This window comes from Anser cygnoides, chromosome 29 (assembly GCF_040182565.1).
Source record: "Anser cygnoides isolate HZ-2024a breed goose chromosome 29, Taihu_goose_T2T_genome, whole genome shotgun sequence".
Lineage (NCBI taxonomy): Eukaryota > Metazoa > Chordata > Aves > Anseriformes > Anatidae > Anser > Anser cygnoides.
This window is the reverse complement of record NC_089901.1, coordinates 3,169,411-3,190,912: the sequence shown is the minus strand read 5'-3', so window position 1 is coordinate 3,190,912 and position 21,502 is coordinate 3,169,411. Positions and strand designations below refer to the sequence as shown.

The following is a 21,502-nucleotide window of genomic DNA, read 5'->3' as shown; positions in this document are numbered from 1 at the left end:
AGGCCGCCCCCGCCGCCCGCCCCTGCCTGGGGCTCCGCCGCCGCCGCCGCCCGGGCCCGGCCCGGCCCCGGCTCCGCCTCCGGTCCCCGCGGCCCCGGCCATGAGGCGCTGGTAGCGGCCGAGCCCGGAGCGCCCGGCCCGGGCCTGCCCCGGCCCCGGCCCTGGCCCCGGCCCCGGCCCCGGCCCCGGTCCCGGCCCCGGCCCCGGCCCCGGTCCCGGCTCCGGTCCCGGTCCCGGCCCCGCGATGTCTTCGCGCTCCGCCCTGGCGGCGGGGAACGAGCGGAACGCGGACGGGGTGAGGGGGGGGGGGGGGGTTTGGGGGGGAGCGTGGGGGGTCCACGCGTGACCGCGGGTGGGGGCAACACACAGGGGAATTGGGGGGGGGGGTGCTCTTCTTTATGGGGGGGGCACAGCGGGTGGGGGGGGGGTCACGCGTGGTCACGGTCACGCGTGGGGTGGGGGCACGCGGAGCCCGCGGTTGTGCGTGGGGAGGGGGGAGGTGGGGGAAGGGGGGGGTCGTGGGCCCGCTGTCACGCGTGGGGTGGGGGGCACGGGGGTGCCACGCGTGGGGAGGTGGGGGAGGGCGGGGGGTGTTGTTGGGGTGGGGGGGGGGGCGCACGGGGACCCCACGGGCATGCATTTGGGGGGGGGGGGTTTGGGGGTCATGGGCCCACGGTCACGCGTGGGGTGGGGGCGTGGGGAGCCCCACGGTCACGCGTGGGGGGTGGTGGTGCAGAGGGTGTCTGGCGTGGGGCGGGTTTGTGGGGTGGGAGGGGGGCACGTGGAGCCCACGGTCACACGAGGGGAGGGGGCGGTTGGGGGGGCGTGGACCCCACGGTCACGCGTGGGTGCCCCCCCACAGCAGGGTTTTGCGGGGGGGGGGGGGGCTCTGCTGCCCCCCCCCTCCTTAAAAGGATTTGGGGGGGGGGTCACGCATGGGGGACACCGGTGCCGCCCCCTCCATTAGGGTTTGGGTGAGGGAAGGGGGGCGGGACACGCGTGGAGGTGGGGGGGGGGTCACGCGTGGGGGGGGGGTCACCCGTGGGGGGTGGGGGGGGGGTCACGGCGTTGCCTTGAGCCGGTTGGGCCGGATCCGGCCCCGTCCGACCGGCCCCGTCCGCGTCCCTGTGCGGGCAGCCTGGCCCCGGGGTGTGCAAGGGGCGGGGGCACGCGTGGGGGGGGGCGGGGGGGGGTTAAAGGGTGAGTGTGCAACGGGGGGGGGGCAGGGGGTGAGTGTGCAAGAGGGGGGAGTCCGGGAGGTGTGAAGGGGGAGCGTGCGAATGGCGAGCGTGCAACAGGGAAGCGCAGGGAGTGTGGAGGGCGAGCGTGCGAGAGCGGGGTGGGGATGGTGAGCGTGCAAGAGGGAGGTGGGAAAGGGGAGTGTGTAAAGGGGGAGTGTGCAAGGGGGAGCGTGGGGTGGGGAGAGGGGGGCTTGCATGGGGGTGTGAGGGGGGGGGCGTTCAAAGGGTGAGTGTGCAAGCGGGGTGTGCGTGGGGCGTGCAAAAGGGGAGCTTGCAAGGGGGATGGTGAGTGTGCAAAGGGTGAGTGTGCAAAGGGGGGGGGTGCCAAGGGTGAATGTGCAAGGAGGAGCGTGCGCGCGGGGGGGTGCAAGGTGAGCGTGGGGGGTGGGCGTGGCGAGCGTGCGGAGTTTGAGCATCCCTGAGGGGCGTGCAAAGGGCGAGTGTACAAGGGAAGGGTGTGCGTGAGGAGGATGCAAAGGGCGAGTGTGCAAAGGGGGAGCGTGCGAGGGAGGGGGTGCGTCGGGGGTGTGCAAAAAGAGCAAGTGTGCAAATGAAAGGTGGGCAGTGGGGGGCGTGCAGAAGGCGAGCGTGCAGGGGAAGGGCGAGCGTGCAAAGGAAGGGTGAGTGCAAAGGAAGGGTGTGCAAGGGAGGGGTGTGTCGGGTGTGCAAAGAGTGTGCAAATGTAAGGTGTGCGGTGAGGGCGTGCAGAAGGCGAGCGTGCAGGGGAAGGGTGAGTGTGCAAGGGAAGGGTGTGCAAGGGAAGGGTGTGCAAGGGAGGAGTGCGTCAGGGGTGTGCAAATGAAAGGTGTGCAGTGGGGGCGTGCAAAAGGCGAGCGTGCAAGGGAAGGGTGTGCAAGGGAGGGGTGCATCAGGGGTGTGCAAATGAAAGGTGTGCGGTGGGGGTGTGCAAAAGGCGAGCGTGCAAGGGAAGGGTGTGCAAGGGAGGGGTGCATCAGGGGTGTGCAAATGAAAGGTGTGCGGTGGGGGTGTGCAAAAGGTGAGTGTGCAAGGGAAGGGCAAGCGTGCAAAGGAAGGGCGAGCGTGCAAGGGAAGGGTGTGCAAGGGAGGGGTGCATCGGGGGTGTGCAAACGAAAGGTGTGCGGTGGGGGCGTGCAAAAGGCGAGCGTGCAAGGGAAGGGCAAGTGTGCAAGGGGCGGGCGTGCAAGAGGCGCCTACAGAGGGGCCGCATGGGGACCCGCGTCGAGCGTGCGTGCGAGGAGCACGTGGCGGGAGGGGGGCGTGAGGCCGGCGTGCGCGAGGGAGGGGCGTGCAAGGGAGGCCTGGGTGGCTTTGCACGTGCGTGTGCAAGCGGCGGGGCGGGGGGGGGGCTATAGGGGAGCCCCGGGGCGTAGGGGCAAAGGGATGGGGAGCATGTAAGGGGGGGCATGTAAAAGGGGGGGGGACATATAAGGGGGGGTGAGCGTGCAAGGGGGGGCGTGAGTGTGCAAAGGGGGGGCGTGAGCGTGCAAAGGGGGGTCCCTGAGCCTGTGCCCCCCCCCCCCCAGCTGGGCGGCAGCCGCTCGGAGAAGGGCTCGGCGTGGTCGAGCCGCTCGCTGGGCGCCCGCTGCCGCAACTCGGTGGCCTCGTGCCCCGAGGAGCAGCCCCACGTCGGCAACTACCGCCTGCTGCGCACCATCGGCAAGGGCAACTTCGCCAAGGTCAAGCTGGCCCGCCACGTCCTCACCGGCAAGGAGGTGGGCCCGGGGGGGGGCCAGGGGTCAAAAAGGGGGTTGGGGGGTCAAAAAGGGGGGCTGGGGGGTCAAAAATGGGGGTTGGGGGGTCAAAAGGGGGGATGGGAGGAGATTGGGGGGGCTGGGGGGTCAAATAGGGGGGCGGGGGGGTGTGGGGGGATTGGGGGGTCAAAAAGGGGGTTGGGGGGCTGGGGGGTCAAATAGGGGGGCTGGGGGGTCAAAAAGGGGGGTTGGGGGGCATTGGGGGGGCTGGGGGGGTCAAAAAGGGGGGTTGGGGGGGGTCAAAAAGGGGGCTTGGGGGGGATTGGGGGAGCTGGGGGGTCAAATAGGGGGGCTGGGGGGTCAAAAAGGGGCGGTTGGGGGGATTGGGGGGAGCTGGGGGGGTCAAAAAGGGGGGTTGGGGGGTCAAAAAGGGGGGATGGGAGGAGATTGGGGGGGCTGGGGGGGTCAAATAGGGGGGCTGGGGGGTTGTGGGGGGATTGGGGGTCAAAAAGGGGGCTGGGGGGCTGGGGGGTCAAATAGGGGGCTGGGGGGTCAAAAGGGGGGTTGGGGGGGGGGCATTGGGGGGGCTGGGGGGGTCAAAAGGGGGGTTGGGGGGGGGATTGGGGGGGGGTCAAATAGGGGGGTTGGGGGGGATTGGGGGGGCTGGGGGGTCAAATAGGGGGGCTGGGGGGGTCAAAAGGGGGGTTGGGGGGGGGCATTGGGGGGGCTGGGGGGGTCAAAAAGGGGGGTTGGGGGGATTGGGGGGGCTGGGGGGTCAAATAGGGGGGCTGGGGGGGTCAAAAAGGGGCGGTTGGGGGGATTGGGGGGAGCTGGGGGGTCAAAAAGGGGGGTTGGGGGGGTCAAAAGGGGGGGATGGGAGGAGATTGGGGGGGCTGGGGGGTCAAATAGGGGGCTGGGGGGTGTGGGGGGATTGGGGGGGTCAAAAGGGGGGTTGGGGGGCTGGGGGGGTCAAATAGGGGGGCTGGGGGGTCAAAAAGGGGGGTTGGGGGGCATTGGGGGGGCTGGGGGGTCAAAAAGGGGGGTTGGGGGGGATTGGGGGGGTCAAAAAGGGGGTTGGGGGGATTGGGGGGGCTGGGGGGTCAAATAGGGGGGCTGGGGGGGTCAAAAAGGGGCGGTTGGGGGGATTGGGGGAGCTGGGGGGGTCAAAAAGGGGGGTTGGGGGGTCAAAAAGGGGGGATGGGAGGAGATTGGGGGGGCTGGGGGGGTCAAATAGGGGGGCTGGGGGGTTGTGGGGGGGATTGGGGGGGTCAAAAAGGGGGCTGGGGGGCTGGGGGGTCAAATAGGGGGCTGGGGGTCAAAAAGGGGGGTTGGGGGGTGGGGGGGATTGGGGGGGCTGGGAGGGTCAAAAAGGGGGGATGGGGGGGTCAAATAGGGGGGTTGGGAGGGGTTGGGGGGTCAAAAGGGGGCTTGGGGGGGATTGGGGGAGCTGGGGGTCAAAAAGGGGGTTGGGGGGGTCAAATAGGGGGGCTGGGAAGGTCAAAAAGGGGGTTGGGAGGGGTTGGGGGGTCAAAAAGGGGAGTTGGGGGGGTCGGGGGGGATTGGGGGCACCGGGGAGGTCAAAAAGGGGGGTTGGGGGGGATTGGGGGGGCTGGGGGGTCAAATAGGGGGCCTGGGGGGGATTGGGGGAGCTGGGGGTCAAAAGGGGGGTTGGGGGAGTTGGGGAGGTCAAATAGGGGGCTTGGGGGGGGTTGGGGGGGGATTGGGGGAGCTGGGGGGTCAAATAGGGGGGTTGGGGGGACTGGGGGGTTCAAAAAGGGGGGCTGGGGGGATTGGGGGGCTGGGGGGTCAAATAGGGGGGTGGGGGGGTCAAAAAGGGGACTGCGGGGGCATTGGGGGGCTGGGGGGATCAAAAAGGGGGGCTGGGGGGGATTGGGGGCACCAGGGGGTCAAAAGGGGAGCTGGGGGGGTCAAAAGGGGAGTTGGGGGGCTGGGGGGTCAAAAGGGGGGCTGGGGGAGATTGGGGGGGCTGGGGGGTCAAATAGGGCGGTTGGGGGGCTGGGGGGTCAAAAGAGGGGCTGGGGGAGATTGGGGGGGCTGGGGGGGTCAAATAGGGCGGTTGGGGGCTGGGGGGTGTCAAAAAGGGGGATTGGAGGGGGATTGGGGGGGCTGGGGGGTCAAAAAGGGGGGTTGGGGGGGTCGGGGGGGAGTGGCGGCACCGGGGGGGTCAAAAGGGGGGTTGGGGGGATTGTGGAGGGTGGGGGGAATTGGGGGGCTGGGAGGGGCTGGGGGGATTGGGGGCGGGGGGGGAGGCAATTGGAGAGCGCACAGGGGGGCAAATTGGGGGGGGAGGGCCAGGTATTCACCCTCCCCCCCCCCCAAAATTCACCCCCCCCCAAAAAAACCCTTCGCAGGTGGCCATAAAAATCATCGACAAGACGCAGCTGAACCCCACCAGCCTCCAGAAGGTGGGGGGGGGCACCCGGGGGGCACTGTTTTTTTGGGGGGCGGGGCACCGTTTTTTGGGGGGGGGCACCGTTTTTTTTTGGGGGGGGGGCAGGACCCCACTGAATCCTGCCCCCCCCCCCCAGCTCTTCCGGGAAGTTCGCATCATGAAGGGGCTGAACCATCCCAACATCGGTGAGCGGCGGCGGGGCGGGGGGGGGCACCCAAGGGTGCGGGGGGGGGGCACCTAAATTGTGGGGGGGGTCCCCAATGTGCCCCCCCCCCCCGCCGACCCCGTGTCCCCTGCAGTGAAGCTGTTTGAGGTCATCGAGACGGAGAAGACGCTCTACCTGGTGATGGAGTACGCCAGCGCGGGTGAGCCCCCACCCATGGGTGCTGCTCTGCCGTGTCCCCCCCCCCCCCAAAAAAAAAGGAAATATGGGTGCTGGGCCCCCCCCCGCACCGTTAAACGTGGGTGCTGGGCCCCCCCCGCAGCCCCAGCCGAGCCTCGGGGTGCGGGGCTGGGTTACGGCTGCGTCCGCTTGGATTTTGGGGGGGGGGGGGCTGTGGTTTTTTTGGGGGGGGGGCGGTGTTTTTGAGGGGGGGGGCTGCTTTTTTGGGGGGGGGGCACGGTGCCGGGTGCTGGCACCCACGGGTGTCCCCCGCAGGCGAAGTGTTCGACTACCTCGTGTCCCACGGGAGGATGAAGGAGAAGGAGGCGCGGGCCAAGTTCAGACAGGTCGGGTGGCACCCTGGGGGGGGGGGGGGAACACACTCACGTGGGGTGGTGGCACCGCGGTGGCACCGGGTTGGGGACACTGCTGGGGAGGTGGCACCGGGCTGGGGACACTGCTGGGGAGGTGGCACCGGGCTGGGGACACTGCTGAGGAGGTGGCACCATGGTGGCACCAAGCTGGGGACATTGCTGGGGAGGTGGCACCAGGCTGGGGACACCGCCGGGGAGGTGGCACCGTGGTGGCACCAAGCTGGGGACACTGCTGGGGAGGTGGCACCGGGCTGGGGACACTGCTGGGGGGGGTGACACCGTGGTGGCACCAAGCTGGGGGACACCACCAGGGAGGTGGCACCGTGGTGGCACTGGGTTGGGGACACCGCCGGGGAGGTGGCACTGTGGTGGCATGGGGCTGGGGACACTACCGGGGAGGTGGCACCAGGCTGGGGACAGTGCTGGGGAGGTGACACTGTGGTGGTATGGGGCTGGGGACATTGCTGGGGAGGTGGCACCTTGGTGGCACGGGGCTGGGGACACCACCAGGGAGGTGGCACTGTGGTGGCACTGGGCTGGGGACACCACCAGGGAGGTGGCACCGGGCTGGGGACACTGCTGGGGAGGTGGCACCAGGCTGGGGACGCCTGGGGAGGTGGCACCAGGCTGGGGACACTGCTGAGGAGGTGGCACCGTGGTGGCACTGGGCTGGGGACATTGCTAGGGAGGTGGCACCAGGCTGGGGACACCACCAGGGAGGTGGCACTGGGTTGGGGACACTGCTGGGGAGGTGGCACCGGGCTAGGGACACCACCAGGGAGGTGGCACTGTGGTGGCACTGGGTTGGGGACACCACTGGGGAGGTGGCACCAGGCTGAGGACACCGCTGGGGAGGTGGCACCGTGGTGGCACTGGGTTGGGGACACCACTGGGGAGGTGGCACCAGGCTGAGGACACCGCTGGGGAGGTGGCACCATGGTGGCACTGGGTTGGGGACACTGCTGGGGAGGTGGCACTGGGCTGGGGACACTGCTGTGGAGGTGGCACTGTGGTGGCACTGGGCTGGGGACACTACCGGGGAGGTGGCACCAGGCTGGGGACACCGCTGGGGGGGTGGCACCGGGCTGGGGACACCGCTGGGGAGGTGGCACCGTGGTGACACCGGTTTGGGGACACCAACGAGGGTGGCACGTGGTGGCCACCCATAGCCAGCACCGACTCCCCGCCGGGGCCACCCGCCGGTGCCATCGATTTGGGGGGGGGGGGGGACACGGAGCGAGGGGCGGGTGGCAGCGGGGGGGGGGGGGACGGCCCGGTGCCACCCCCCGGTGACCGCTTCTGTCCCCGTTTTGTCCCCAGATCGTCTCGGCCGTGCACTACTGCCACCAGAAGAACATCGTCCACCGCGACCTCAAGGTGGGAGCCCCCTCCCCGCTGTCCCCGTGCCCCCTCCCCATGTCCCCGCGCCCCCTCCCCCTGTCCCCGCTGTCCCCATGCCCCCTCCCCATGCCCCCTGCGCCCCCCCCCATTGTCCCCATTGACCCCACGTCCCCGTGCCCCCTGCCCCAATGTCCCCATGCCCCCTCCCCAATGTCCCCATTGTCCCCGCTCCCCTTCCCCATGCCCCCCGTTCCTTCCCCATGTCCCCAATGTCCCTGCACCCCCTCCCCAATGTCCCCGGTGCCGCTGCGCTCCCTGTCCCCAGTGTCCCCGTGCCCCCCATCCCCAATGTCCCCCCGTCCCCAGTGTCCCCACTGTCCTTGCCATCCCCATGCCCCCTCCCCAATGTCCCCGTGGTCCCCGTGCCCCCCGTCCCCAGTGCCCCCAGTGTCCCCACTGTCCCCACGCCCCCTCCCGCTGTTCCCATCCCCGGTGCCCCCAGTGTCCCCGCTGTCCCCACGCCCCCTCCCGCCGTCCCGTCCCCAGTGCCCCCAGTGTCCCCGCTGTCCCCAGGCGGAGAACCTGCTGCTGGACGCCGACGCCAACATCAAGATCGCCGACTTCGGCTTCAGCAACGAGTTCCGCCTGGGCTCCAAGCTCGACACCTTCTGCGGGTCCCCCCCCTACGCCGCCCCCGAGCTCTTCCAGGGCAAGAAGTACGACGGCCCCGAGGTCGACATCTGGAGCCTGGGCGTCATCCTCTACACCCTGGTCAGCGGCTCCCTGCCCTTCGACGGGCACAACCTCAAGGTGGGTGCCCCCCCCCCCCCCCGCCTCCCCCGGGACCCCCCACCCGGCCCCGTGGACCCCAGCGGCGGGGTGCGTCCTTCTGCGGGGCCTTGGGGACGGTGCCCGCGTGCCTCCCGGCCTGTTCCTGCATCCCCGTGTCCCCGTCCCCGTGTCCCGTCCCTCATCCCGTGTCCCCTCCCCGTGTCCCTGTGCCATGGGGACAGCCCCCGTCCCCGTGTCCCATCCCGTCCCCGTGTCCCGTCCCCTATCCTATGTCTCGTCCCCCTGTCCCTGTGCCATGGGGACAGGACCCGTCCCCGTGTCCCTGTCCCCGTGTCCCATTCCCCATCCCATGTCTCATCCCGTGTCCCTGTGCCATGGGGACAGGACCCATCCCCGTGTCCCGTCCCCGTGTCCTGTCCCCGTGTCCCAACCCCCATCCTATGTCTCATCCCTGTGTCCCGTGTCCCTGTGCTATGGGGACAGCATTGGTCCCCATGTCCTGTTGTCCTGTTCCCCGTCCTATGTCTCGTCCCCATGTCCCTGTGCCGTGGGGACAGGACCCGTCCCCGTGTCCCGTCCCCGTGTCCCGTCCCCGTGTCCCGTCCCCGTGTCCCATCCCTCATCCCGTGTCCCATCCCCATGTCCCATCCCCCATCCTGGGTCTAGTCCCTGTGTCCTGTGTCCCTGTGCTATGGGGACAGCCCCTGTCCCCGTGGTCCCATCCCCGTGTCCCGTCCCCGTGTCCTGTTCCACATCCTGTGTCTCATCCCGTGTCCCTGTGCCATGGGGACGGCCCCCGTGTCCCGTCCCCGTGTCCCGTCCCCGTGTCCCGTCCCCGTGTCCCGTCCCCGTGTCCCATTCCCCATCCCATGTCTCATCCCGTGTCCCTGTGCCATGGGGACAGGACCCGTCCCCGTGTCCCATCCCTCATCCCATGTCCCATCCCTGTGTCCTGTCCCCCATCCTGTGTCTCGTCCCTGTGTCCTGTGTCCCTGTGCTATGGGGACAGTCCCCGTCCCCGTGTCCCGTCCCCGTGTCCTGTCCCCGTGTCCCCGTCCCCGTGTCCTGTCCCCGTGTCCTGTCCCCGTGTCCCCGTCCCCGTGTCCCGTCCCCGTGTCCCCGTCCCCATGTCCCCGTCCCCGTGTCCCCATCCCTGTGTCCCGTTCCCCATCCTATGTCTCGTCCCCGTGTCCCTGTGCCATGGGGACAGGACCCGTCCCCGTGTCCCGTCCCCGTGTCCCGTCCCCCATCCCATGTCTTGTCCTTGTGTCCCAGCGCCGTGGGGACGGTCCCCATCCCCGTGCCCTATCCCTGGGTCTTGTTCCCGTCCCTGTGTCCCGTGTCCCGTTCCTGTGTCCCTGTGCCATGCATGAGGACAGCCCCCGTGTCCCCCGTGTCCCCCGTGTCCCCCGTATCCCCGTCCCTCGTGGTCCCTGTCCCCCACCTAGTTGGGGACGGTCCCCAAGCCCATGCTGTGCCCAGTTTGGGGACACCGCCCGTCCCCATCCCCATGCCCAGTAGGGCACAGCACCCGTCCCAAACCCCTCCGGGGGTGGGGTGATGGTGTCCCCCCCCCCCGACCTGTGCCCCCCCCCCCCCCCCAAAACGCCTCGCCCCAGGAGCTCCGTGAGCGGGTGCTGCGGGGCAAGTACCGGGTGCCCTTCTACATGTCCACCGACTGCGAGAACATCCTGCGCCGCTTCCTGGTGCTGAACCCGGCCAAGCGCTGCACCCTCGAGGTGAGCGGGGGGCCGGGGGGGGGGGTAAATAGGGAGCCCTGGGGGAGCTGGGGGGCCCCGGGGGCAATTGGGGCTGAGATAAGGGGTCCTGGGGCAACTGGGAGGGCAAATAGGGGTCCTGGGGGCAATTAGGGCTGAGGTAAGGGGTCCTGGGGGCAACTGGGAGGGTAAATAGGGGGTCCTGGGGGAGCTGGGGGGCCCTGGGGGCAATTGGGGCTGAGATAAGGGGTCCTGGGGGCAACTGGGAGGGCAAATAGGGGTCCTGGGGGCAATTAGGGCTGAGATAAGGGGTCCTGGGGGCAACTGGGAGGGTAAATAGGGGGTCCTGGGGGAGCTGGGGGGCCCTGGGGGCAATTGGGGCTGAGATAAGGGGTCCTGGGGGCAACTGGGAGGGCAAATAGGGGGCCCTGGGGGCAACTGGGGGCCTTTGGGGGTCCGTGGGCTGCCTCCCCCCTCCCTGGGGGCTCTTAATGAGCTTAATGAGCTCTCCGGGGGGTGAGGGGGGTAATTATGGGCCTGCCTTGGAGGAGCCAACTGGGGGTGGGGCCAACAGATCTGGGAGATGGGGGGGGGGGGGGGGGGGGCACCCATGGGGCTCAGGGAGCAGGGTGGGGGCACCCCCAGGGCTTTGTGCCCGTGGTGGGGGCACCCCTAGGGCTTGGTGGTGAGGGTGGGGGCACCCTTGGGGCTCAAGGACCGGGGTGGGGGCACCCCAAGGGCAAACAGATGAGGGTGGGGGGCACCCATGGGGCTTCGTGCCCATGGTGGGGGCACCCCCAGAGGTTGGTGGTGAGGGTGGGGGGCACCCCTGGGACTCAAGGACCAGGGTGGGGGCACCCCAAGGGCAAACAGATCAGGGTGGGGGGCACCCATGGGGCTTCGTGCCCGTGGTGGGGGCACCCCTAGGGCTCGGTGGTGAGGGTGGGGGCACCCCTGGGGCTCAAGGACCGGGGTGGGGGCACCCCAAGGACAAACAGATCGGGGGGGGGGCACCCCCGGGGCTTCGTGCCCACGGTGGGGGGCACCCCTAGGGCTTGGTGGTGAGGGTGGGGGCACCCCAAGGACCAACAGATCACCGGGGGGGGGGGGGGAGGCAGCTGATGTCACTTTACCCCCCCCCCAATTAAATGTCCCCCCCCCACCCCAGCAAATCATGAAGGACAAGTGGATCAACATCGGCTACGAGGGCGACGAGCTCAAGCCCTACAAGGAACCCGAGGAGGACTTCGGGGACACCAAGCGCATCGGTGAGGGCGCGCCGCCGCCCGCCCCGCGGGGCAGGACCCCTCTGGGGGGGGCCACCAGGACCTTCCCCCCCCCCCCATCATCCCCTTGTCCCGCAGAGGTGATGGTGGGCATGGGCTACACGCGGGAGGAGATCAAGGAATCCCTGAGCAACCAGAAATACAACGAGGTGACGGCCACCTACCTCCTGCTGGGCAGGAAGAACGAGGTGAGGGTGCCGGGCTTTGGGGTGGGATGGGGTGGGGGGGGCACCACCCCGCTGTCCCCTTGTCCCCCGAGGGTGACCCGGGTGGCACCCGTAGGTGGAGGCGGGCGAGTCGCGCACGGGCAGCAGCCTCTCCCTGGCCCGGGTGCGGGCACCCAGCGAGGCGGCCAACGGCTCCGGCAAGGCGGCGCACGGCAAGAGCCAGCGCGGGGCCACCACCTACCACCGGCAGCGGCGGCACAGCGACTTCTGTGAGCCCCCAAACCCCGGGGGGGGGGGGGGCAGCATCCCCGAGGGGGGGGCGGGCGCGGGGGCAGAGTGGGTTTTGGGGTGCGGGGAAGGGCGGGCGGCGTGGGGTTGGGGTGCGGGGAAGGGCAGGAGGCATGGGTTTGGGGTGCGGGGAAGGGGGGTGGTGTGGGTTTTGGGGTGTGGGGAAGGGCAGGCGGCGTGGTTTTGGGGTGCGGGGAAGGGGGGTGGTGTGGTTTTGGGGTGTGGGGAAGGGCAGGCGGCGTGGTTTTGGGGTGGAGGGAAGGGTGGGCTCCATGTCCGTGGGGTGGGCACCCAGCCCCATGCATGTGGGGTGCGGGGAAGGGGGTGGGCGGCGTGGGTTTGGGGTGCGGGGAAGGGGAGGCGGCGTGGTTTTGGGGTGAGCAGCCAGCCCTATGCACGTGGGGTGCAGGGAAGGGTGGGCAGTGAGGTTTTGGGATTTGGGACAGTATGGGCATCACGGTTTTGGGGTGTAGAGGAGGGTGAGCATCATGGTTTTGGGGTGCGGGGCAGGGTGGGCATCATGGTTTTAGGGTGCGGGGCAGGGTGGGCTCCATGTTTATGGGGTGGGCACCCAGCCCCTTTCCTATGGGGTGCGGGGCAGGGTGGGCATCATGGTTTTGGGGTGCGGGGCCGGGTGGGCTCCATGTTTATGGGGTGGGCACCCAGCCCCTTTCCTATGGGGTGCCGGGCAGGGTGAGCATTGTGGTTTTGGGGTGCGGGCAGGGTGAGCATCATGGTTTTGGGGTGCAGGGAGGGTGGGCTCCATGCTTATGGGGTGGGCACCCAGCCCCTTCCCTATGGGGTGCCGGGCAGGGTGAGCATCGTGGTTTTGGGGTGCGGGGCCGGGTGGGCTCCATGCTTACGGGGTGGGCACCCAGCCCCTTTCCTATGGGGTGCCAGGCAGGGTGAGCATCATGGTTTCGGGGTGCAGGGCAGGGTGAGCATCATGGTTTTAGGGTGCGGGGCAGGGTGGGCTCCATGTTTATGGGGTGGGCACCCAGCCCCTTTCCTATGGGGTGCGGGGCAGGGTGGGCATCATGGTTTTGGGGTGCGGGGCAGGGTGAGCATCACGGTTTTGGGGTGCGGGGCAGGGTGGGCTCCATGCTTATGGGGTGGGCACCCAGCCCCTTATCCCATGGGGTGCCAGGCAGGGTGAGCATTGTGGTTTTGGGGTGCAGGGGAGGGTGAGCATCACGGTTTTGGGGTGCAGGGCAGGGTGGGCTCCATGCTTATGGGGTGGGCACCCAGCCCCTTTCCTATGGGGTGCCGGGCAGGGTGAGCATCGTGGTTTTGGGGTGCAGGGCAGGGTGAGCATCATGGTTTTGGGGTGCGGGGCCGGGTGGGCTCCATATTTATGGGGTGGGCACCCGGCCCCTTTCCTATGGGGTGCAGGGGAGGGTGAGCATCGTGGTTTTGGGGTGCGGGGCAGGGTGGGCTCCATGCTTATGGGGTGGGCACCCAGCCCCTTTCCTATGGGGTGCCGGGCAGGGTGGGCATCGTGGTTTTGGGGTGTAGAGGAGGGTGAGCATCACGGAATTGGGGTGCAGGGCAGGGTGAGCATCATGGTTTTAGGGTGCGGGGCAGGGTGGGCTCCATATTTATGGGGTGGGCACCCAGCCCCTTTCCTATGGGGTGCGGGGCAGGGTGGGCATCATGGTTTTGGGGTGCGGGGCAGGGTGAGCATCACGGTTTTGGGGTGCGGGGCCGGGTGGGCTCCATGCTTACGGGGTGGGCACCCAGCCCCTTATCCCACAGGGTGCAGGGCAAGGGTGCCATCATGCTTTTGGGGTGTGGGGCAAGGCGGGCACCCTCTAAGGGTCTGCAGCCCCATAAGGGGGTGTCCCGTGTGTCCCCCCCCGGCCCCACTCACCCCAAGGCGGGGTACCCGCAGGCGGCCCCTCGCCGGTCCCCGCGCACCCCAAGCGCAGCCCCACCAGCGCGGGCGAAGCGGAGCTGAAGGAGGAGCGGCTGCCGGGCCGCAAGGCCAGCTGCAGCGTGGGGGGGGGCGGCCGCGGGATGCCCCCCTCCAGCCCCATGGTCAGCAGCGCCAACAACCCCAACAAGGCCGAGATCCCCGAGCGGCACAAGGACGGCGCCGTCAACGCGGTGGGCGCGGGGACGATGGGGTATTGGGGTGGGGGGGGTGGGGGGGGCACGGGGGGAGCGGGGGAGTTTGTGGGGTTGAGGGGTTTTCGAGGGGGGGGGGGGGCAGCCCCGGGAGCAATAGGGGAGGGTGGGGGGCGCACCCATGGGGCTCAGGGGTAAGGGTGGGGGAACCCCAAGGACCAACAGGTTGGGGGGGGGCACCCATGGGGCTCAGAGACCGGGGGGGGGCACCCCAAGGGGCAACAGGTTGGGGGGGAGCACCCATGGGGCTCAGGGACTAGGGTGGGGGCACCCCCAGGACCAACAGGTTGGGGGGTGGGGGCACCCATGGGGCTCAGGGACCGGGTTAGGGGCACCCATGGGGCTCAAGGATCAGGGTGGGGGCACCCCAAGGACCACCAGGTTGGGGGGGGGCACCCATGGGGCTCAGGGACCAGGGTGGGGGCACCCCCAGGACCAATAAATCAGGGTGGGGGGCACCCCTAGGGCTTGGTGGTGAGGGTGGGGGCACTCATGGGGCTCCGGGAGTGGGCTGAGGGGGGCCCCCAGCACCCCCAGACCAGGGTGGGGGGCACCCATGGGGCTCAAGGACCAGGGTGGGGGCACCCCCAGGACCAATAAATGGGGGGGGGGGGCGCATCCCAAGGGCTTTGTGCTGAGGATAGGGGGCACCCATGGATGCCAACAGCCCAGGATCGGGGAGGGGGGGGGGACGACACCCACGGGGCTCAGACACTGGGCTGGGGGGGGGCCCAGCACCCCTAGACCAGGGTGGGGGACACCCATGGGGCTCAAGGATCAGGGTGGGGGCACCCCCAGGACCAATACACCGGGGGGGGGGGCACCCCAAGGACCAATAAATCGGGGGGGGGGCACCCCAAGGGCTTGGTGCTGAGGATAGGGGGCACCCATGGATGCCAACAGCCTAGGACTCGGGGGGGGACACCCATGGGGCTCAGACACCGGGCTGGGGGGGGCCCCCAGCACCCCTAGACCAGGGTGGGGGGCACCCATGGGGCTCAGGGACCAGGGTGGGGGCACCCCCAGGACCAATACACCGGGGGGGGGGCACCCCAAGGACCAATAAATCGGGGGGGGGGGCACCCCAAGGGCTTGGTGCTGAGGATAGGGGGCACCCATGGATGCCAACAGCCCAGGATTGGGGAGGGGGGGGGACACCCATGGGGCTCAGACACCGGGCTGGGGGGGGCCCCCAGCACCCCTAGCCCGGGGTGGGGGGGGGGCGGGGGGGCGCTGAGCGTGCGGGGTGCCGTGCAGAACACCATCCCCTCCAGCGTGATGGCGCGCAGGAACACCTACGTCTGCACCGAGCGCCCGGGCACCGAGCGCCACTCGCTGCTGCAAAACGGCAAGGAGAACAGGTACGGGGGGGCTGGGGGGGGGGGGGGGGGGGGGCAAGGTGCGCGTGTGTGTTTGGGGGGGGGGGGTCCCCCAAACGTAACGCCCTTCGTTCTTGTACCCGCAGCTCCGTCACCGGCCGCGTGCCCCCCGCGTCCCCCTCCAGCCACAGCATCGCCGCCGGCTCGGCCGAGCGCGCCCGCCTGGCGCGGGGCACCACGGTGCGCAGCACCTTCCACGGCGGCCAGGTGCGGGACCGGCGAGCCGGGGGGGGGCCCAACGGGGCCCCCGCCTCCCCGACGTTGCCCCCCGAAGCCTCGCCCTTGCCGCAGAGCCGCTCGCGCGCCACCTCCAACCTCTTCAGCAAGCTGACCTCCAAGCTGAGCCGCAGGTAGGGGACCCCCCCCCCACTGTCCCCCCCCCCCCCCAAAAATAACGACCGCGGGCGTCCCCCCCCCCACCTCGCCCCCGCGCCGCCGCCTGCTGCTCACGCCTCCTCTCTCTTTTAGGGTCACTCTTGACCCCTCTAAGCGGCAGAGCTCTAATAGGTGCGTGTCGGGCACCCCCACGCCGCCAGGAGCCAAAATCAGTAAGTGCCCCCCGGGGGGGCCGCCGGTGCCCGGCACGGTGCCCGCGGCGCTGCCGGTGCCGGTCCTGGGGCGCGCAAAGGCAACCGGGGGCTGGCCCGGGGGCTACCGGTGCCGGCAGCCGTGCCCGGTGCCGTCGGTGCCCGTCCCGGTGCCACCAGTGCCCGTCCCGGTGCCACCAGCATCCCGGTGCCCATCCCGGTGCCACCAGTGCCCGTCCCGGTGCCACCAGCATCCCGGTGCCCGTCCCGGTGCCACCAGTGCCCATCCCAGTGCCACCAGTGCCAGTCCCAGTGCCCATTTTGGTGCCACTAATGTCCATCCCGGTGCCACCAGTGCCCGTCCCGGTGCCACCAGCATCCCAGTGCCCGTCCCGGTGCCACCAGTGCCCATCCCAGTGCCACCAGTGCCAGTCCCAGTGCCCATTTTGGTGCCACTAATGTCCATCCCGGTGCCACCAGTGCCCGTCCCGGTGCCACCAGCATCCCACGGTGCCCGTTTGGGTACCAGTAGTGTCTGTCCCGGTGCCACCAGTGCCCGTCCCAGTGCCCATTTTGGTGCCACTAATGTCTGTCCCGGTGACACCAGTGCTCTCCCAGTGCCACCAACATCCCCGTGCCCATTGGGGTGCCAGTAGTGCCCGTCCCGGTGCCACCAGTGCCCGTCCCGGTGCCCATTTTGGTGCCAGCAATGCCTGTCCCAGTGCCACCAGTGTCCTCCCAGTGCCACCAGCATCCCACAGTGCCCGTTTGGGTACCGGTAGTGTCTGTCCCGGTGCCACCAGTGCCCATCCCGGTGCCACCAGTGCCCATCCTGGTGCCCATTTTGGTGCCACTGATGTCTGTCCCAGTGCCACCAGTGCCGTCCCAGTGCCACCAACAGCCCCGTGCCCATTGGGGTGCCAGTAGTGCCCATCCCAGTGCCACCAGTGCCCATCCCAGTGCCCATTGGGGTGCCACCAGTGCCCGTCCCGGTGCCACCAGTGCCCATCCCGGTGCCCATTTTGGTGCCAGCAATGCCTGTCCCAGTGCCACCAGTGTCCTCCCAGTGCCACCAGCATCCCGGTGCCCCTCCCGGTGCCACCAGTGCCCGCCCCGGTGCCACCAGTGCCCGTCCCGGTGCCACCAGCATCCCACGGTGCCTGTTTGGGTACCGGTAGTGTCTGTCCCGGTGCCACCAGTGCCCATCCCGGTGCCCATTTTGGTGCCACTAATGTCCATCCCGGTGACACCAGTGCCCTCCCAGTGCCACCAACATCCCCCTGCCCATTGGGGTGCCAGTAATGCCCATCCCAGTGCCACCAGCACCCTCCCAGTGCCACCAGTGCCCATCCCGGTGCCACCAGCATCCCACGGTGCCTGTTTGGGTACCGGTAGTGTCTGTCCCAGTGCCACCAGTGCCCATCCCGGTGCCCATTTTGGTGCCACTGATGTCTGTCCCGGTGACACCAGTGCCCTCCCAGTGCCACCAACAGCCCCGTGCCCATTGGGGTGCCAGTAGTGCCCATCCCAGTGCCACCAGTGCCCATCCCAGTGCCCATTGGGGTGCCACCAGTGCCCGTCCCGGTGCCACCAGTGCCCATCCCGGTGCCCATTTTGGTGCCACCAGTGCCCTCCCAGTGCCACCACTATCCCCCTGCCCATTGGGGTGCCAGTAATGCCCATCCCAGTGCCACCAGTGCCCATCCTGGTGCCCATTTTGGTGCCAGCGATGCCTGTCCCAGTACTGGTTCCAGTGCTCCTCTAGGTGCCCATCCCAGTGCCACCAACCCCTCTCCCAGTGCCTATAGTGGTGCCATCAGTGCCCATCCCAGTGCCACCAGTGTCCCAGTGCTTTCAGCACTGGTCCCAGTGACCCTCGACGTGCCCGTCCCAGTGCCACCAGCCCCTGTCCCAGTGTCCATCCCAGTGCCCATTTCAGTGCCATCAGCACCAGTCCCAGTGCCACCAGTGCCTGCCATGGTGCCGCCAGTGTCCCAGTGCCTGTCCCAGTGCTGTCAGCACTGGTCCCAGTGCCCCTTGAGGTGCCCATCCCAGTGCCACCAGTGCCTACAGTGGTGCCCTACTGGTGCCATCAGCACCCATCCCAGTGCCACCAGTGCCTACAGTGGTGCCCTACTGGTGCCATCAGCACCCATCCCAGTGCCACCAGTGCCTACAGTGGTGCCCTACTGGTGCCATCAGCACCCATCCCAGTGCCACCAGTGCCTACAGTGGTGCCATCAGCACCCACCCCAGTGCCACCAGTGTCCCAGTGCCTGTCCCAGTGCTGTCAACGCTGGTCCCAGTGCCCCTTGAGGTGCCCATCCCAGTGCCACCAGTGCCTACAGTGGTGCCATCAGCACCCACCCCAGTGCCACCAGTGTCCCAGTGCCTGTCCCAGTGCTGTCAGCACTGGTCCCAGTGCCCCTTGAGGTGCCCATCCCAGTGCCACCAGTGCCTACAGTGGTGCCCTACTGGTGCCATCAGCACCCATCCCAGTGCCACCAGTGCCTACAGTGGTGCCATCAGCACCCACCCCAGTGCCACCAGTGTCCCAGTGCCACCAGCGCTGGTCCCAGTGCCACCAGCACCCTCTCGCTTCGCTCCTGTCCCTTCTCTCTCTCTGCCTCTTGCCCTTTGCTGTCGCTGGGGGGCCGGGGAAGGGGGGGGGGGGGGGGGCACAGCGGTGCCCCCCACCCAAGGGACGGGGGCGCCCTGGTGTGGTGCCCAGTGGGGGGGGGGTGGGACCCCATAAAAGGGGTGTGGGTCTGGGGGGGTGCCCCCACATTGGGCGTGCTCTTGGGGGCGGGGGAATGTCCTTCAAATTTGGGGTGATGGGGGGGCAAAATGGGTCTGGGGGAGGTGAGCCTTGCATAGGGGATGGTCCCCCCCCCCCCCCAAAAAAAAAATAGGCATGGCCCCCCCTGGGGGGGTGATCTCCCCCCAGTTTGCAGTGGTGTCCCCCCCCCCCCCAAATGGACGTGATGCTGGGGGGTGGTGGCGTGTGTGTGCCCCCCCCCCCCAAAAAAAAAAAACCGGGTGTAGATTTGGGGGAGGTTGAGCCCCAAAATGGGGGGGGCCGGGGTGGGGGGGGGGCAGCGTCCCTAAAGCAGGGACGACGCTGCCCAAAGTGGGTGGGGGTGGCAGGCATCGCCCCCCCCCCTTAAAGCAGGGCACAGCCATGCTGGGGAACGGCCCTCGAACACCCACGGTGACCCCCCCAGAATTGAGGGGGGGGTTTGGGGGGGGGGGGGCACAGGCCCCCAGCCCACCCCCCCCTGACACCCCGTGCCCCACCCAGGGTCGCAGACGAACCTGAGAGAATCGGGGGATCTGCGCTCACAAGGTGGGTGCTGCCCCCCCCCCCCTCCCGGGGGGTTTGGAGCCAGCCCCCCCCCCCCCAGGCTCCAAGCCCCCCCCCCCATCCCCCTGCCACCCCACGGGTCCCCAGACCCGGCCCTAGTCCCACCCCAAAATGTCCTGGGACCCCCTTTTATCCCCCCCCCCCCAGTAACTGCCCAGTAGCCCCCAGTACCCAGGCCCTAGCCCCCCCATACCCGCTTTGTAACCCCGTACGCAGCCCCCCCGTCTCACCCCGTAGCCCCCCCTGCTGCCCCACAGCCCCCAGTTCCCACCCTACAGCCCCACACCCCCCCCCAGCCCTCTCTAGTGCCCCGTAGCCCCCCAGTACCCCCCATTACAGCCCCCATACCCACCCCTATATCCCCCCCAGCCCTCTCCAGTGCCCCATAGCCCCCCAGTACCCCCATTATAGCCCCCATACCCAGCCCTAACCCTCCCAAGCCCTCTCTAGTGCCCCATAGCCCCCCCAGTACCCCCATTATAGCCCCCATACCCACTCCTATATCCCCCAAGCCTCTCTAGTGCCCCGTAGCCCCCCAGTACCCCCCATTACAGCCCCCATACCCAGCCCTAACCCTCTCCAGTGCCCCATAGCCCCCCGCAACCCCCTTTACAGCCCCCACACCCCCCCAGCCCTCTCTAGTGCCCCATAGCCCCCCACTATCCCCATTACAGCCCCCATACCCAGCCCTAACCCTCTCCAGTGCCCCATAGACCCCCCAGTACCCCCATTATAGCCCCCATACCCACCCCTATCCCTCCCAAGCCCTCTCTAGTGCCCCATAGCCCCCCAGTACCCCCCATTACAGCCCCCATACCCACCCCTATATCCCCCCAAGCCCTCTCTAGTGCCCCATAGCCCCCCAGTACCCCCCATTACAGCCCCCATACCCAGCCCTAACCCTCCCAAGCCCTCTCTAGTGCCCCATAGCCCCCCAGTACCCCCCATTACAGCCCCCATACCCAGCCCTAACCCTCTCTAGTGCCCCATAGACCCCCCAGTACCCCCATTGTAGCCCCCATACCCACCCCTATATCCCCCCCAGCCCTCTCTAGTGCCCCATAGCCCCCCACAACCCCCTTTACAGCCCCCACACCCCCCCCAAGCCCTCTCCAGTGCCCCATAGCCCCCCCAGTACCCCCATTATAGCCCCCATACCCAGCCCTAACCCTCTCCAGTGCCCCATAGCCCCCCCAAAGCCCCCCTTTACACCCCCCACACCCCGCCCCAAGCCCTCTCCGGTGTCCCCCCACCCCCCAAAACCCCCCCCCCTTCCCTCGGCAGTTGCCATCTACCTTGGGATCAAAAGGAAGCCGAACCCCGGCTGCTCCGATGTCCCTGGCATGTGAGGGTGACGAGCGCCCGGCCCCCCGAGGCGGTGATGGCGGCGCTGCGGCAGGCCACCCTGTCGGCCGGGTGCCGCGCGCGCCAGCCCCAGCCCTTCCTCCTCTCCTGCACCCACGACCGGGGGCCCAGCGAGCTCTTCTGCCACTTCGAGGCCGAGGTGTGCCGGCTCCAGCGCCTCGGCATGCACGGCGTCCTCTTCCGACGCCTGGCCGGCACCGCCGGAGCCTTCCGCGCCACCCTGGCCCGCGTGGCCGGCCAGCTGCAGCTCTAGGGGACACCCCCCCCCCCAACCCATTTCCCCGAAGCCCCCCCACCGCCGCCGCCTTGGGGTGGGGGGGACGCGGCGGAGCTGGGGACCCCCACCCCGACCCCAAGCTCGTCCCGGTTGGAGCCGGGACCTGGCGATGCGGTGGAGTTTTTGGGGGGGGGGTTGGGGGGCGGGGGGGCACCAAGAGGTGCGGTGGAGCTGGGACCCCCCCACACACACGCCCCCCCCCGTGCCCCGAGGGGCTGCGTCGGCGCTGGAGCCCCCTCCCCACACGCAACCCCCCCGTCCCCCCCTCGTCCCTCCCCAGGGAGGCATTGGGTGCAGCACCTGGGGCTGCAGCGGAGCTGGTACCCCCCTGCCCCCCCCCCAAAAAAAGGGTCTGGGACCCCCAAAGGGATGGCGTGGCACCAGGACACCCCCTTTACCCCCCCCCCCCCCAAAAAAAAAAAACAACAACTGGGGGCTGTGTCACTGCCAACATCCCCTTGGGGCCACCAGCACCCTCAGCTTTGGGGACGGGGGCTCTGGGGTCACCACCAGCGCCCGCATCCCTGGGGCCACCGCTGCCCCTGGGGGGGTGTCCCCATGCCCCCCCCCTTCCCCCCCCCCCATTCCCAGCCCTGTACAGCCCTGTAAATAAGGTCTGGGGTCCCAGCGCCGCCCCCCCCCCCCCCTCCCCCCCTAACCCCGGCACATTTTTAAGTTATTCCTGCCCCAGTTTGTACCCCGGCCCCAATAAACATAGGAGACCCGTGGCTGTCTTGCCTGGCACCAATCGCACCCAGCACACGCGTGTGCCCCCCCCCCACCCCCCC

General features: G+C 69.3%; 1 protein-coding gene across 4 annotated transcripts; it reads left to right on the top strand.

The window, feature by feature from the left end:
- On the top strand, nt 1-21,441 carry MARK4 (microtubule affinity regulating kinase 4). Of its 4 annotated transcripts, none has more exons than XM_066984649.1 (18): nt 1-295; nt 2,747-2,935; nt 5,287-5,340; nt 5,464-5,512; nt 5,627-5,692; nt 5,986-6,056; nt 7,404-7,460; nt 7,998-8,234; nt 9,836-9,955; nt 11,103-11,202; nt 11,299-11,408; nt 11,509-11,656; nt 13,567-13,781; nt 15,060-15,163; nt 15,268-15,531; nt 15,650-15,729; nt 19,010-19,054; nt 20,357-20,564. In XM_066984649.1, exons 1-18 carry the CDS (start codon nt 245-247, stop codon nt 20,419-20,421), a joined length of 2,025 nt encoding a protein of 674 aa, XP_066840750.1. In that variant the 5' UTR covers nt 1-244; the 3' UTR covers nt 20,422-20,564. The 4 variants fall into 4 exon arrangements, with proteins under 4 accessions (XP_066840750.1, XP_066840748.1, XP_066840749.1 ...); XM_066984648.1 differs by having other exon boundaries at nt 2-295; nt 11,503-11,656; XM_066984647.1 differs by lacking the exon at nt 15,650-15,729 and having other exon boundaries at nt 20,357-21,441.
- The last annotated feature ends 61 nt before the right edge of the window (nt 21,442-21,502 follow it).

What these genes read in the sequence shown, in the direction of transcription:
- MARK4 (XM_066984646.1), top strand. Translation starts at nt 245, where the DNA reads ATGTCTTCGCGCTCCGCCCTGGCGGCGGGGAACGAGCGGAACGCGGAC. An exon ending in AGGACGGCGCCGTCAACGCG is followed by an intron (nt 13,782 to 15,059) that starts GTGGGCGCGGGG and finishes GGTGCCGTGCAG; the next exon opens with AACACCATCCCCTCCAGCGT. An exon ending in CAAAACGGCAAGGAGAACAG is followed by an intron (nt 15,164 to 15,267) that starts GTACGGGGGGGC and finishes TTGTACCCGCAG; the next exon opens with CTCCGTCACCGGCCGCGTGC.